Source organism: Columba livia, chromosome 4 (genome assembly GCF_036013475.1).
Source record: "Columba livia isolate bColLiv1 breed racing homer chromosome 4, bColLiv1.pat.W.v2, whole genome shotgun sequence".
NCBI lineage: Eukaryota > Metazoa > Chordata > Aves > Columbiformes > Columbidae > Columba > Columba livia.
In genome coordinates, this window is record NC_088605.1 from 66,049,712 (window position 1) to 66,067,404 (window position 17,693).

Sequence of the window (17,693 nt, forward strand, 5' to 3'; positions counted from 1 at the left end):
GCATTTTAAAAAGCTGCTCTATATTTTTATGTTCTCCCTATCAAATGATAATAAATCAAGCGTTGACCAAGTGCCTCACAATAGCATTGTCAGTCCTTTAGCTTGGCTGATTTTCCATACACGAGGGGGAAAAAAAACAAGACTGAGGAAGGGAAAATGCCAGTTTGGAAACCACCAATATGTGAAAAAAACAACCAAAAAAAACCCCAAACAGACAGGGCATAAACTATCCTGAGCTTTTATTTCTTCAGTTTGGAATTCACTCTAGTAACCTTGAAGTTCACGGAAAAATTGCTTATACTGTTGAACTATATGCAACAAAGAACATTGCAGAAATTTCATTAAAGCTTGTAATAATTTAAAAATAATAACCAAATAACATACCACCTTTTTCCTAGACAATTATTTGTGACGCATAAATAGGTAGGGACATATATGTATATGTGTGTGCTCATATCCACACATACACCAAAGAATGCAGAAGAGGAAGACATTGCATAAATTAAACTGATATCAAACGGATCTGTTGTGATAAATAATCTCATGAATAGTTGTGTTCTTTAAAACATCCTTCTAATTCTACATAGAGTTTTTATTTCTGAAAATACTATTAAAAATAGGTGACTACACATCATACTTTTTTATATTTGAAAGGTTACTAGACACAGGAGATGCTCAGTCCATCACAATTACGTGTATATACTCATATATTGGCAGACACACTACACAAATGATGTATGTGCCCCTTGTAGCATCCAGCTCTATATAAATTTGGGGAGCGGGGCTGGTGCAGGCAGCGGCTTATCCAAAAAGTACCCTCTGCTGAGCAGGGGCAGGGAAGATGAAGCAGGCTGGGGAAAGTGGCTGAGGGACTGGCATACAGCACCAAAAATGGGAGGTTTACTCGTCTTCCTCAGAGAGCAGGAGCCCTGCTCTTGGCAAATGCCAAAAGTCTTGCTGCTTTTGACACAACCTTCTTTTATGGATGGCACACACCCTCCCACATCTTCCTTCACTACGGGGACTGCACTTCCAGGGCTATTCCCCCCTCCACTGAACATGAGAGGACTTCATTTCTCTATCCAAAAATGGGCACTCCTCATAGAATCATGGAATCGTTTATGTTGGAAAAGACCCTTAAGATCATCAAGTCCAACTGCCAAGTCCACCTCTAAGCCATGTCCCTAAGATTCTCCCCCCTCCAGGGATGGTGACTCCACCACTTCCCTGGGCAGCCTGTTCCAATGTCTGACAACCCTTTCCATGAAGAATTTTTCCCTAATATCCAATCTAAACCTCCCCTGGCGCAACTTGAGGCCATTTCTTTTTGTCCTATCACTTATTACGTGGGAGACCAACCCCCTTCATGCTACACCCTCTTTTCAGGTAGTTGTAGACAGTGATAAGGTCTCCCCTCAGTCTCCTTCTCTCCAGGCTGAACAGCCCCAGTTCCCTCAGCTGCTCCTCATCAGACTTGTGCTCCAGGCCCCTCACCAGCCTTGTCACCTCCTCTGCACTCTCTCCAGCACCTCAGTGTCTTTCCTGTAGTGAGGGGCCCAAAACTGAACTCAGGATTCCAAGTGCGGTCTCACCAGTGGCACAGTCACTTCTCTAGTCCTGCTGGCCACGTTATTCCTGATACAAGCCAGGATGCTTTTGGCCACCTGGGCACATGCTGGCTCATGTTCAGCTGCTGTCAGCCAATACCCCCAGGTCCTTTTCCCCCAGGCACTTTCCAGCCACCCTTCCCCGAGCCTGTAGCACTGCCTGGGGTTGTTGTGACCTGAGTGCAGGACCTGGCACTTGGCCTTGTTGAACCTCATGCAATTGGCCTCAGCCCATTGATCCAGCTGGTCCAGATCCCTCTGTAGAGCCTTTTGACTCCCAAGCAGACCAACTCTCCCACCCAACTTGGTGTATTTTCAATTCAGTTCAAAGAAATTAATCTCTCAAATTCCTCCAAATCTATTTAACTTCATGCTAAAGCAGTCTGAAACTCAAAATGAGGCCAGGTTTCTTCCTGCAACACACATCTTTTTGTCTTCTGTCACTCCAGCTCTATGTAGGATTAGGATAATTTTTTAAATATCAAAAGTTTTTCTGAAACTTCTTTTTTGAAAGTACTCTTAAGTGTTTATACAGATATACAGGCACCTACACACATAAATACTGTACAATTATCCAGCTGAACAGTGGTTTTCAAAATAAATATTAGATTTTAAAATTTAAGCCATCCAACTATGTCCAACAGAGAATACAGGTGTATAGTTGCATAGTTGTTACACACACATACTGCTGCAGCCCCGCCATCCACCACCAGCACGCCTGCAACCCAAGTGCTTCCCAAATGTCCCAGGGGCAAAGCAGCCCTAACGACCCCATGGCTGTGGTACAGATTTCCTCCTCACAACTTCTCTAACTTTCCTATTCTACAACTGGTTCTGTAATTTTCCGGTGCAAAACAGTTAACTTATCAGACCTAGTCTGGAAAATATCTTTGAGGAGCTATAATAAGTGTTGGCTAACAGAATATTTAGGTTGTTAAGAAATATTAGAGAAGGGACTTGGGTTAGCTAGTTGTCAGCTTCTCGGTTTGCTGCAGCCGCGTTACAAACTCCCAAGGGATACCAGAGCACTTCTACCATACCCATGGGTCACGGTCCCATTGACTTATAGAGAGCTGAACATGATAAAACTCTTGAGGTGTTGGACAAAGACAGTAAATTCTTTTCAAAGGACACAGAACTTAAAGGAAATTAAAATCAACTTTGTAACATAAGCTGGTCTCAGTAGGAATTCAGGCCTCCCATCTTGCATAAGTTTGACATTTACTTGACTTTATACCCAATGGACTGCACCAAGAAAGCGCTAAGCAAAGGAAAAAAATATTGTAAGTCTGGGACCAAAATGTCAACATAATATGAGATGATCTGAAGTTAGACGACTTTGGGGAAGACGCCAAACTTGTTTTTAATGAAACAAAGAAGAAATATGGTGGGTAGAACGGATATTACATCTTTCTCCAATATAAATATTTCTCTTACAAGCTTCATACTAAAAAAAAATAAAATAAAAAAAATTAAAGACAAGTTTATTCTAAAGAAAACGCCCATGGTTACAGGGGAAACACTTTCACACCATTAGGGCATAATCAGAGAACTGCAGCTAAGCTATCGCTGATGGCATAATAGCCCTCAAAGAATGAAAGGGTGAATTTTTAGGGCTTTTCTTATTATTTGCTAAATGCAGAGTTAAAAAGTGTTACAACCACACAGGCAAAAATTATCAGTAACAAAAGCAGTATCAAATGAAGAGGTGTCTGGGACCTGTGACACCAGGAATTTTCAATTTCAGTGCTTTTATTTACACCGTTCACTAAGCTGTCATGTGATGAACCCTATTTAGCTCAGAGTCTCCAGCAAATTAACTTTTGGCTTAACAGGATACCCTATAAAAATCCACAGGTTTACATCGGAGCTGCACCACACGCTCTGAGAGCCCTAGTGCTGCCTAAGCTGTTAATCTGAAGGGTGACACGCAAGTATGCGTTTTTCCATTTTCCCATGATTTCCCAGCAAGGGTTTCAAATTAACACGGCAACGTTCACTAAGGCTGCCTGGACTTTTGACGCAAACAGCAGCCAGGGAAACAAATCATGATTAACCCTCCAGTCCCATGGAGGCATTGCCAAAGCCAACTTCCAGCCAAGAGGCTGCCTCTGCCCCCATCACCCCCCCAACCTGACCTCCACACGTCGATGTCATCATCACAACGGCATGGAAACAGCCCTCAAAAGGCACGTCCTGGTACAAACTAATTTCCTGTCAACGCGCTGCCTGCAAATCCAGGCAGTCAGAATTAAGCCCCTCACATAATCCGCACGGGGCCATGTGTGCGCAGGCCTGCGGATGCGAGAGCCGTGCCCTAACCAGAAATACCTTGAACTTCAACATAAAAAAAGTGCAAGCAAAGAGGAGTCTGGCTGCTCTGTAAGGGCCTGAGAATTTCAACTAATCTCTTGTGTTGTCCTAATGAAATACATCAGTCTGTAGGCTATGTGTTATTGCCATCTTCTTGCCAACCCCTCTTTCTTTAAAATCCTCAATGAAGGAGTTTTAAAGGCAAAAAATGTCTTTGCTTACTAGTTTATTACATTACTTAGAGCCAGATATCCTCCCCTATGTGACATTGCAGCTAATCCTGCAAGTGTCCCAACAAGTCTCAGACCAAGCACACACGTGCTCCAGCACAGGCACTTTGCTTGACCATCAGAGAAGATTCCTGAATGGCAAGAGACTGTCAGGTAAGACTATCCATGGATTAAATGGTGAATATGGGAAAGAAAATTCATTCTTGGTATTTTATTTTAGCCTAGAGGCACTTCCAATACACATTTTGACAGAAATAAACTTCAATTCTATGGTCTACCGAAGCCTCACAATTAATCTGAATTAATTCTGGATTTGTCTGAAAGAACTGGGAGACCATGAGCCCCAGCTCCAAGTTCAGTATAGCAGGCAAGGGCTCTCCATAGCACATTTTCTTTTCCTTATCTCCTTCAGCCTTATCCAATGCCTGTTCTAACCAGCTGGATTCACATCTTAGTGGGCACTGACATTTCCACTTGAACAGCATAAGCCACACTCATACTTCTTTCTGAGGATACAGAAGCAACTTGATGCTATGACTGCATCAAGGAGTACACACAGTTCACCAGCTGATATAGTTCTTCAAGCCAAAGAGATTCTGTTTCTGGACATAACCAGATGTATGAAATCACCAGGTTTAAATCTGTTACCCTTCTTGCGATAGGCACTTTTTTGGCAGCAACCGACTTGTTTTGAGCATTTTCACTTTTTTAACTTCCTTTCCTTCTTCCCCTCCACCTTCCTTTATCTAACAGATTTTTCTAGTATTTGAAAACTAAAAGCGGTCTGAGAATGCAGTCATTAGTGTGTCACATCATGATGAAATTTGGTAAGCATCACCACTGCGAGCTAGTGCAAATGTACGTTTGCATCCTCTGGCAGCCTAGAACACTTCCAAAGCCAATGGAATTAATGTTTTTTTCAGAGCACCAGATGTCATTTTCATTGGAAAATGTATTCAAGTCTCAATCACTGTCCTGCAGAGAGGAACCAGTGACTTGCCATCCCAACCCTAACATAAATGTCCTGAAACCTGTCTAACACCTTCGCTTCAGAATCAGGACCTTAATTGAGTTATGCTGTTAAACCGTAGACACAGAAAATGCAGGGAATATTCACACAAGAACATTCTGAGCACTCTCGAGTGCACAGCAACTGTGAAGCTACAAAACCAGAAGGAAGCCTGGGAGGGCCCCTCTCCTGAGAAGCCCCATTTCTGCACAGATGACCCTGCCTCAGGCAGATCCGCAAGGTCGAAGAGGCAGACCTGGGACAAGTCTCCAGGATAAATTACTGCAGAGGGATTAATCTCCACACAGCTGAAATCTATAACGTGGGTTTTGTGAGAAGGGAGAACAGCCCACCTTCTTTTCCAAAATGTCACATCAGGCAAGATTTACATACAGATAAAAGCTGCCTTTATTATTATTTTTTTCCCCCCTAACAAAAGAATTGCAATCGTAATCAAAATTTACAGGTTTTAAAAATACTTGTGGACGTGATATCATCTCAAATAATTATTTTACTGGAATATCTGGAAATAATTTCATATCAAAACAAACGTAAAAGCCATTGATACGACAAAAGGGTTGGTATAAAAAAAATTAATATGGGTTGAAATAGACCTTTCTGGCAGAAGTCTCCACTTTGCACAAACTACCAAGGTAAAAGGTTCCTGAAATACCAAAGCCCCCTGCCAGCTCACTCCCACGCGACAGTCTCCTCGCTCACACAGTCTGAAGGATTTTTATTGAGTCTGACATTTCGGTCAGAGCTTTGCAGGGGTAACCTGTCAGCAAGGAGCACCTGCCAAGTCTGTCTTTTCAGTCCAACTGCCGTGATCGTAATTAACTCTCACACTGTTTTATTTCCTTCCCTCACAAACTCCGATGAAATATAGCATTGGCAGTTCAAGGTTTTGCACAGCATTTGGGAAGAAAAAACTATCTACTCCAATAGCATCACCAGAAAAATAATAATTGCAGCATCTTCTTGGATACTGAATTTCATTCAAAAATTATCAGTGGGATATTTTGTCCAGCAGAATGGACACTGCCATGCCAGTTAGAAAAAGCAGGCTCTTCTAATCCCCTGCTGAAATACTAATTCAGTCATAATATTCTTATATCTAAAGAGCAGGCCTTTACCTTAACTTTGAACTTCAAAACCCAAACTTAACTAAATATTCTAGGTTTACAGAGGCATGCTTAGATAAGCAGCACAATATCACTATTTTTTCCTACAGCAGTTTTCCCTCTCCTCCTCAAAACCACACCACCTTTTTATGTCATATACTTATTTCTGCTTACAAGCACGATTCCTGCTTTGAGCTGCAAAACTGTCAACCACAATTACTAATTGATTCCTCTGTGTACATACACTCACAACAAAAGAGGTAATTCATAAAACAAAAAGGCATAGCAAGCACATCTAGGCATCAGTGATCATTATTAAAGCACTGGGCCAAATTAACTTCTGGTACATGTAGGGTACAACTTCAATGCATATTATTAATTCAGACCACTACAGATACTACAGGCTTGGGTGTAATTAAAAGGTCTAGGAGAGATACACAGCATCCAAATCTTGCATGTTTTTAGTTAAATATTTTGGCTATTCATTAAAAAAAAACCACCACCATACCACTCTCTTCAGTGCTAAGATAAGAAACATTCCCCATAGCAGGGAATTTTCCTGCCTGTGTTGTCAGAAAAATCTCTTAAAGAAGATAATCGTCAACCCTTCCCTCCATCAGCACCCTACAATAAGATGCTCTTGTATTCTATACACATCTGTATCAGCTATTATTCACTATATTGTTTCAGATCTCCCCTGTTCCTGCAAGAGCAAAATTAGAGTATTACAGAAGGGGAATCTGAATTTTCCAGACTTTCCCAGGTTTCCTCTGGAGATTCCCCTTCTATAATACATTTAGCTTTATGGTCACCTCCAGGCCAAAATGGTGTTTTGCCAACTGTCAATTCGCCAACTAAGTGTGGTTCATGGCATTTGGGTTTTAAGAAAAGCACAGAAAAATGAAAGAACTCCATTGAGTGGCCTCCAGCTTTTAAGTAAGCTTCCTAAAAAGAGAAGATGAGCTTTATGAAAACAGGGAACAGTGCTCAGATCTCAGCAGATGACTGAAACAAATGGCCTACAGACCACTGCAGAAACATCCTAATGATCTGCACAGTCATACACCCAGACTCTTCCATTTGCCCAAATTTTTTGCTATTGCAGCTTCCAGAAGCTAGTGAAGCAGGCCCAAAAAAGGAAACACAGTGAAAGGAGAGAAAAGGAGGAAAGGAGCCAGTCTGAGATGGGTTTGGAATCAACAGGCTTTCTTCCAGATGCTTTCCCCAGGCACATCTCCAAATCCTTAAGTACCTAGATGGTGATCCATCGTTCATTTCCACCTGCCTGCAACCAGTTCCAGATGTATGTCCATGAAAGATGGATGTTAGACCTTGCCTTCATCTGGCCCTGGCATCATCCAGCTGAAATAGGAAGGATGCTAACATCAGGAGTTCTCCTATTCTGTTAACACTGACATTGCTTTAAAAAAAGTAATCCAAAACCACACCTGATGCACAGAGAATTTCCCATTTCCTTTCTTTCTGTTTTCCTCAGCATTTCTCCTCTGCACATTCCTAGAAGTTAATCGAGTTGAAAACTGTAGTCAATCATGTCTACCAGGGAAGCAAGTACAGTTTCAGTTGGATATATTACAGACATAGAAGTACCTAGACTGGATTTCATTTCATTATAACAATATTTAAATATGAGAGGTTCACCTTCATCTGGAATAAGTTTCACAGAATGGTTGATGTTGGAAGGGACCTCTGGAGATCATCTAGTCCAACCCACTTGCTAAAGCAGGTTCACCCAGAGTAGATTGCACAGGAATGTGTTCAGGTGGGTCTTGAATGTCTCCAGAGAAGGAGACTCCACAACCATTCTGGGCAGCCTGTTCCAGGGCTCTGGCACCCTCAAAGGAAAGAAGTTTCTCCTCGTATTCAGATGGAACCTCCTGTGCTTCAGTCTGTGCCCGTTGCCTCTCATCCTATCGTTGGGCACCACTGAAGGGTCTGGTCACACCCTCTTGACGTACACTCTTGAGATATATATAAACATAGATGAGATCCCCTCTCAGCCTTCTCTTCTCTAAGCTGAACAGACGCAGCTCTCTCAGTCTCTCCTCATAAGAAAGGTGCTTTAAGTCCTTAATCATCTTCATATCCCTTCGCTGGACTCTGTCCAGCAGTTCTCTGTCCTTCTTAAACTGGGAAGCCCAGAACTGGACACAGAACTCCAGACGCAGCCTCACCAGGGCCGAGCAGACAGGCAGGAGAACCTCCCTTGGCCTGCTGGTCACACTCTTTTTAATGCCTCCCAGGTACCATTTGCCTTCTTGGCCATAAGGGCACATTCATTTATAAGTTTTAGTTACAATTACATTTAGTGTGGGTGAGCTGACCTTCTTTCATAGCCAATGCCCTACAGTGGTCACTATATATGCCCAGAGAGAAGCTCAAATTAATGTTTTGGCTGAAGCATCTAGCTGCAGGTCAGCTTTGCCGCAGCACTGCCAAGCCCTGCAGAACGCCTTGCCTACGTTAACTGACTTGATCACTCGCTCTCAACCCTGTACATCTAGCCATGCACTTAAATGACTGCAAGAAAAGGGTTTACAGATCCCGTTGTGCTTCCACTGATGCCAATATAAGTGCCTACCGACTTCAAATACCCAAATTATAACACAGGGTGGCAAAGTTACAAATTTATTTTTTTGAAACAAAAAGGAAATACAGATTTAAAACACATTGTGATAAAGGATTCTTGCTAGACAAGAAGTGTTAATGACTTTATTTTAGAATTAAAGGGATTGCAGACATTTATCTTATATACACACAACCTACGAGTAATGCTATTTGTTAAAATTGCTATTCCAAAGCAAATCACAAGCTTTACTGTCCAACTAAATTGTTTCAAAACTTTATTTCTTCACCACTCCTTGCTAGTCTAAAATAGAAAGCTGGCACTGGACACGCAGCTCTTTTTTGTTTTTCCCCACAGAATATTTCTATTTGGACACCAAATTTCAAAACCTTAAAGAACTCAGACAGCAATCACAAAAGCTTTTAATTTCTCAGTGCTCCATCGCACACAAGCACAGCTCAGATATTGCAGGGAATCAGCTGATGTTCCCCAACTCAGAGACAACCAGTGCCAACACAAGCCAGAAAAGCCAAGTTCCTTGCCCAACTGAGCCAGCTGCTAGAACAAAACAAGTACAATGCAGAAAATTCCATTTCTTCCATGTGTTCTTTTTTCACTCTCTTTTGCCTTTGCATCAGTAACATTAGGGTGACAGTACCTCCTTCAGCCCTGCCACTAGTGATTTATCATGTGCAAGGTAGTTTTCCACTGAGAACCTCTGTCCTACCTAATGCCACTTTGCTCTGTCCCAGCCTGTAGGTTTCATGGGACACAGCAGGCTGATCTCCTTCCTGACAGAGGCTGCCGATTACACAAGGGCGTTTGCACAGACAGAAAAATGTGACACTGTGTTCAAGTGTACAGTGTAAATATGTGCTAAAATATTCCAGAAAGACAGAGAGTCTGGTTTAAAACCAGCAGCTTTATCACAGTGCCTTTTGAAAGCAAAAATGGCAAACACTGCAGAAGAGAAGCTGCTGTTTTTCACAGCTTCATTTAGCAGCCTGAGCACCTCAAAAACTAAGACTGCAAATATTCTAAAGGGAAAACAGTACGTTTCAGACATTATGAGCATTTTAACTGTGGCTTAGGAATGTACCTATATTCCACCCCCAGTCTACAGGATAACACACCTCCTGGAAAAGCACCATCACATTGTAGTGTGAGGCAGCTGGTACCAAAGTCCCTTCACTTTGTCACTCCTACCCTCACTCCAATAGTTAGCATTATTCATCTGTCAACTTAATTTGACCTTCACAAGTCAAATGCAAGGTGCCGATTTTTGTCCCTTGTCTTTCTCCCCACCCCTCCTTGAAAATGGAATTTATCAGTGTCTTTCACATCAGTCTACAACATTTCCCATCTTACATTACAAAGATTTGCAGTTGAAGGGGAAAATGCTTTGCTTCTTAAAAACAAGAAAAGGAACAAATAAGTCTCTTGCCCAAAAATCCTAAAAATCCTACTTATATAAACAACATCCCATTTCCAAAGCACAGAGATTTCTTAAGTTCAGCAAACAGACTGTCTGCTGCATTTACACAGAGCCACATTCATTCATCACTTTCAAGTCTAATTACCGAGCCATTTCCCTCTTGGCAACCTCTAACAGCCAGAAGAATTAGGTTTTACATCATCAGGATACCAAGGGATAACAAATACCCATAACTCTTTGCAGCTGTGCAATTTGTAAAGCATCTCAAGCTTTGACCAGGGAAGGGATTACTTCCAGGCAAACGTTTTTCATCATGTGCTGCTGTATCTGGTACCAGAGCTGTGGGTCTCACTTCAGCACAGTCTCTCCTACAAAGAGTCACAATGTCAGCTTCCATAAGCAAGGAGGGGGAAATAAAGTCATAACCCACTTGTGGAAGAAAATGCTAATTAGAGCCACAGAGCAGTGGAAAAGGTTTCGTGCATCACACAGTTCACCTCTCCTGGTGCACGACTGCTCCTCGCTGCATGTTAATCCACGAAACATCAGTTCTGTTTGAAAGATGTCAAGTGGTAAGTTGCCAGAGCTCCTCCCATGTGACTAATTCACAGTGAAGGAGAATTCTCTATCAAAAGCCTTTCTGATTTACAGAAGTCTTCCCTATCTCAATCATTTTTTCTTACTCAAAATTTATCATGACACCTCTATTTTCTCCCAGTGTTTCTTCTATAGGTTTATCATCTGTTCTTTAGAACCAGTTGTGAATGCCTCCCTTTTGCTTTATAGTCAGTCCATTCAGCCCCTAGTCTTTTATTTTTGATTCTCTCTAAGATTCCTGTAACATCTCAACATAAACCAGACTGAGAGGGAAAAAAATCTTCTGAGAGTGCTAGAAGAAGCACAGTGCAACACAACAAAATGCAGAAATCAATATAGCTCAAATTATCTTCACTACCACACTGGAAAGCCAGGTCCATTCAGAATCACCCTTTCATCTCTTTGCTTCAAGGATACTTGGGCTTCTCTGCTGAGCAACTGCTCCTTACACTGAACTATTTTTCTACAGAAGTACAGGATTACATTTTTGTAGATTCTGTCCCAGGCTGGTGTGTATCCAGCCCAATTTTGTCTTTTGATTAAAATGTATTACTTTATTGTCTATATGCAAAATAGCAGGGGAACAACCCAAGAAAAAAGGCAACCCAGGATCTTAGTTCGTCTATATAAAACATATGAAAGTTCTAAGCGGGCTGGATGAGAAATAATATTTTCAGAAATAGTACATTTTGACACTGAACAATGTCAATTTATATAAATTTTGCTGACTTCAAAGTATTATTTCTTGTAACTAATACATGAACACAAATACCTTTTATTAAAAAAAAAAACCTGCTACACAAGACAATTACATCTGATAGTGTTAGATGTATTAAAATTATGGAGTTATGGCTTGGGAATGTATAATAAATAAAACACTGTGGCATATCTGAATGCAGCTACAGTGTTTGCCATGGAACAAGGGCTTGTGCAGTGATAGAAAATCCACAACACAATGCAAAGGAGACATTATATTGCATGGTGCAAATAAGAAAATTTCTTCGCTTTCTTCATCTATCTGTATTATAATTAATTACCAAGTCTATTAATTTGTATGTGGCTGCTGATAAGAAGGGATTGTTTAGTGATGTCTACAGAGGGTTGGGAGCAAAACTTGTGTTTAAACCCACATGCTCTAGTCAAATCTAAACAAGTAATAATGGGTTAATACTCAACGAAGTGCTTTGAAAAGCAAAAGCATTAAGCAGTTATTCAATGTTATTTCACATCTGCATTTCAGATCTGAACTGTGCATAAAACTACTCTCACAACTTAACAGTTCAGGCTTCTCTGCGTCTCTGGATACGTCCTGTAAGAATCAGGAGATGTTACCTACCTGGGAGATCTGGGATACAAGTGCATTCTGCACAAAACCCACAGGATCCTTGCAAGGATTTAAACCGAGAGGATAAACTTTTACAAAGCTGTATCACAGAGTGTTTCTCACTGCAAGGCAGAGAAAACCAATGCAACCAACAGAGGGAATGGGGAGACAATATAAACAGGTGTTTCCTTGAAAACCAGTATGGTTAGTAACAGTGCAGGAAATGGATCTCCAGAGGCCACAAATCGTTAGCATCTCTAATGCATTTGCAAATTCCTACTGTGCAAAGTCAGCCTGTAAAAAAAGGCCGTTTCTAATAAGTGCCTTGTCTGGTTTCCTACACCATTTAATTTCAGATGAATTTTATGAGAATTCTGCTACATAATTTACCTCCCATCTGGTTCAGATTTGACAATGAAATATTTGTGTGTCCCACCCTGTTCTTTTTAAAGCTCCAAAACCAGATGTCTCCAGCACAACATGACTGCAGCAGGTCATAACACATTCTTCAGCAAGCTGTGCCAGGCCTCCTACCCCCCACAGACAGTTCCAGGTAGGGTAAAATTGGGTTGTTTACTCTCTAATAGAATAAAACAAATAAACTCAACACCTCTAGAGCACCATGTGAGGAGGTGGATTAAAATACACTATGCCTTATTCTTCCAAAAGGTTTTATCTTGATAAAGCAGCGTTTCTGAAAGCTAAACACATTAAGAATTGCAATTTTTTTTTTCCTATTGGCTTGATTCCAGCACACATTTTTGCAACTTCTGTACTGCAATAAGCAGACAGGTGTTTCAGGGTGTTTAGCATTTCTAGGAAGTTTACAAATTTCACCGTTGCATACATTGCATATGAGAAGGATGCTGATGAAAATACCTATCAGATTTTGCATTTTCTACAGAAAAATGTGTTAATTTCTTAGCAGCTTCACAGGGCAGCTCTGTGCTGCACGTGATGCCACCTCCTGTTACAGAAACCATTTGTGTTGCTGAAATGTCAGAATGACACCTTTTATCCTCTCCTGGAGATACAAATGACCCTTTTGCCATACAAAGGAATCTGTAGGGTTACCAAGGTAACTTCCTTTCCAGAAAAATGATGAAGTTGTGATATACCTTTAAAATGGACAACTACTTTCTACATGCACATATTTGACAGTTTTTCACACAAAACAAAGCAGAAAAAAGTACTTGCTCCCAAGCATTAGTATTTCTTAAGAAGGTATCCCCCAAGAAAGACCACTTACACACCCTGTCAAATTTTAAAAGCTGTAGTAGGAACTAAAACCTGCTATAATCCTCCTTCAGACAAGAGATAAATGTCTCTCATAACCATCGCAAAGCAGGATAATAAAAAACATCGTTAGCTGCTTGCACAATAATACCTTATTAATGTCACACATGAAAGGATATAAGTGTTCCCCATGAAGGTTTTCCCCTGTCTGGTGAAATGCTTAAATGTAAGCATTTAGGCACAAATGGTAAGCATTTAGGCATAAGGTAAATATAGGCATACAAGCAGTCTCCTTGGAAAACCCAATATTATATAGCATATGATCATATTATTTGCTTGATGAAGGCACTATTCTAGGCCAGTGCAACAACCCTGGGAAAATAAAGGAGTCGGTTACTGGAAATAAATGCAAGGTAAAACCACAGAAAAGATTCAAAGGGCACGAGAATCAGTAAAATCCTTCCTATTAATGACATGAGAAAGGAGGAACTCCATCAGCTTTCCTGTTGGTGCCACGCTGAGAATGCTTAGGTAGAAGTCACAAATTCAACACTTCTGCATGTAAATATATTTAATAAAATAATTATAGAAAGGTAACATACTTGTAATTGCACAAAGAGTAATTTATCAGAAAATAACATCTGTGATTTTTGTGACAGGATTACTTACTTTCCCCTTTCAACTGCCAAGGCATCTATTTCATCAAAGAAAAGGATAGAAGGAGCCACTGCTCTGGCTTTCCGAAAGATCTAGAAAAACAGCAATGAAACACTCAGTTTTAAAGAATGGAAAAGTTTTACATAATGCCATCACCCCCTGCACACCTCAAAAACTACAGTGTCACAGGAGAGAAATAAGCCTTGTGGCCTTTTTTTTTTAATAATAATAAAAACCCCACATCTTTTAGAAGGTATTCAGGACACTGCACAATACAGGCTTACACTGAAAGCTGCTACTGGATCCCAAATCCGACATGCATTACTAGGCTGGTGCAGGAAAAAATGAAACAGCACAAAATATCCATTCTGCTTTTTTTCTTTTCTTTTTTAAACTTAAACCAGAAGAAGTTTTTTTTGAAAGTGTAAAGGTAACCTTGTAAGCAGAGAAGAATGTGAATGCCAAGAAAGCTTAACATATAACATTATGTATGGTTTGCCCTTTCTCACCTCTCTCACTGCTCGTTCAGACTCACCAACATATTTATTCATCAGCTCAGGTCCCTGCAAAATTTAAAAAAAAAAGAAGTTTTAAAAGCATATTAGATTTGTGTATGAAATGACTGAGACAACTTGGCTGTGATACATTACTGATGCTCTTTTACAATGAATTTTTATAACTTGTCACTTGCAAGTCTTATTTGTGTATTTTTAGACTTACCGTCTACCTGTCTCAAGTTCTTCTCAATTTGTTATAGCACTGTGCATGCATGTAACTATGCATGTAGGTTAGTCCTCTTACCATAATACTTCCCTGGTATTCCCATGAGAAACAGAATTCACCAAAAAAACAAACACTTTGGGGTTCTTAAAATCTATTGGCTCAACTACAGCAACAAGGGGGCTGCAAATCAGTCCAAAAGCATTTGCTTGCACTCAACATGCATCCTGTGTAGCCCAGCACCAAAACAGTGACTTAAACCAATGCTTAACAGCACTTCTTCGAATTTGATGGCTTGCAGGTCCAGAAAGAAGCAGCTGCCACAGCAGCACACCTGAAACCCATCCATGAGGCACCCCATGCCCAGCGAGAAAGCTGTTCAGTGTCTGAGCTCATCCACATTCCTTCTCCCCTCTGCCAAGCAGCATCACCACTGCCAGCTGCTGCGGGGCTGGTTATACTCACAGCCCTGTCCACCAGGAACAGCCCAGGGACCATGGGGTCAACCCTCGAGTCTCAAACAAGTACTTACAACTATAAAAAGTAAAACAATGGAGAATTCTCCAAGCATTTTCAGTTCTGCTATATCCTGCAGGATAGGCCGCTTAAATAATGCTTCCTAATGGGACTAAGATCCTCCTGGGATTGGTAACGACTCATTGACTTCAGCCTGGTTTGCATCAACATTGACCTGCAGCCACGACCAACAATTATTATCCCCTGCCCTGAATTAAAATAGTCAGTGGTTTAAATCTATTTTCCAGGGAACAGGTGTCCTCATAATTTCACCAGCAGAAACTACAACCTTCTTCACAGTCCGAAAAGTGAACAACCTTCCTGCTCCACAGCTGCAAATACCTTCAGGTAATGCTCAGCTCAGGGCAGCAGGGCAGCTTTAAACCCTGGGTATGCAAGAAACAACGTGTGGCAGACACACATTTCTACATTAGCAGCGACAGCGCTTCCGTGACAGCTGCTCTTTGAACAGGACCGTCTGGACTTCGTACCCAGATGGGTAGAACACTGATTCATTACTCTAGAAAGAAATCACACTGGTTTTTGCAGTCTCCCCTCTCCACACTGATTTTCACTCTTGCAACAACAGTTAAAGCACTGACTTGATCTTGACACTGGCACCATTGGAAAAATCCTGTGCATACGTATGGGGAAGAACGTATACTCTAAAAAGGGAAGCACAAGGTATGTGATATCAGCAAAGCATCCAGGCCATGCTGCTATTTTTGTTTATTTATTTATTTTCAAAGAGTTGTCCATTACAAAAAGAACCAGGTGAGACAGTCCAGTGGCCAGACCTGTTGTACTACACAGGTAAAACCAGCTGCGTGAGGGCTGGAAGAAGACTACCATGTGCCTTGCTGGTAGGAAATGATACAATTAGCATTGCTTCCTTTCATCAACATCCCCCCCTTAAAACAACTGCTGCGGTAGCTAAAGTTAAAACATCGCCTGCGGGCTTTCAACAACTCCAATACTGGAGTCTGTTGGGTACCTGGGCGGAAACAGAATTACCCAGACACATAACTGATGAAGAACACAGGAAAGAGAGAAGGAAAAAACAAGGTGAGAGCAATACAAAGCCTTTTCCTACTATTCACTGTGGCCACTGAAGGTGAGGAGCATGCAGCAGGCTGTGCAGAACAGGCCTGTGGCTCAAAGACACGATCCAGCTGCTCCGGGCCCTTGCCATTCATCACATTCAGCGCAGATGAGGAATCTGATAGCACGGGCCTAACAAACCCTTAAGGAACGAACACCGTCTACTTTCTGTCTAGCTTTTTCTTAAACCGAGTTGATACACTGAGAAACGTCTGCAGATTCTACCCACAATTATAGATTTCTTTCACTAATGTCTTCTCGGAGCCTGTGGACCTCCTTTTTCATGCCCTTCTTCTCACAAGTAATCTTTGTTCACATCAGCATTCTCGTGGAAGCCAACATCACACACATCAGTGCCAACTCCTCTAGAACGACACTACATCAAATAGCCTGACACGTTGTTTTCTTTTGTCTGAGCAAAAAAATACTTAAACCCCAAACTACTGCCTTCGAGCTTTAAGGTACAATGTAATTTCAGATGCTTGGAGATTTATTTTTAATTAAGCATTAAAATATGATCAAGGCAACATCAAAGCAATAAATACTGTTTAAAATGTTTCCAAAGAGAATTATTTTGAATTCATGGTTTTGCTGTAAGCTTTGACATGAAGTTTTTCCTCCATTTTTCCCGTCATTAAGTAGCAACCCCAGGTGAAGGACTGCTATGAATTAATGACCTGTGCCTCTTCATGAAGAACTTTCATGGAAGTTGATTTGAAGCTCTCCTAGTTCACCACTCATGAGCAATACCAAAACTGCCATTCAGAACCACAGCTTTTATTGCAAGCAGCTTGTAACTCTTATTATATATGGCAGTATAGGAGAAGACTCCAAAGTAAGAGAAAGATCACACAGAACAGGAGGAATTAGTATACATTTCATCACATGCAAACACTTAAAACCACAACACAAAAACTAGAAATGTTCAAAGAAGCTGGATGTAGAAACTGCATTGAGTTGGCTCTGGTCTGTGCTGAACCCCTGCCTTACCCTGTCTGGACACGGGCTGTCCTTGGGCTGACACTGGTGGCAGCTCTTCTGAAAAGCACATCTGAATCACCAGCAGTCTACAGGCCACCACCTGCTGACAGGTGACACGGTTTCCAGTTTTCACAAATCTCACCTTCTCTTTCTAAGAAGTTTGCTTTTAAGGTGGAGGCCACTCAAGAAATACCAGGAGGTGTGGGGTTCGTTTTTATTATTTTTTCAATGCTTTTCTAATGCTTTAAAAATCAAATTA

At 41.2% G+C, this 17,693-nt stretch overlaps 1 protein-coding gene across 4 annotated transcripts in view; it reads right to left on the reverse strand.

Annotated features, from left to right (window-relative positions):
- Positions 1 to 17,693, reverse strand: part of AFG2A (AFG2 AAA ATPase homolog A) — a 225,742-nt gene that overhangs the window by 164,325 nt on the left and 43,724 nt on the right. For all 4 annotated transcript variants that reach the window (XM_065062123.1, XM_065062121.1, XM_065062125.1 and 1 more), the window contains exons 12-13: positions 14,626 to 14,679; positions 14,129 to 14,208 (exon numbers count right to left, since the gene is read on the reverse strand). In XM_065062123.1, the coding sequence (XP_064918195.1) occupies positions 14,129 to 14,208; positions 14,626 to 14,679 (134 nt within the window). The remainder of the gene's footprint in view (positions 1 to 14,128; positions 14,209 to 14,625; positions 14,680 to 17,693) is intronic.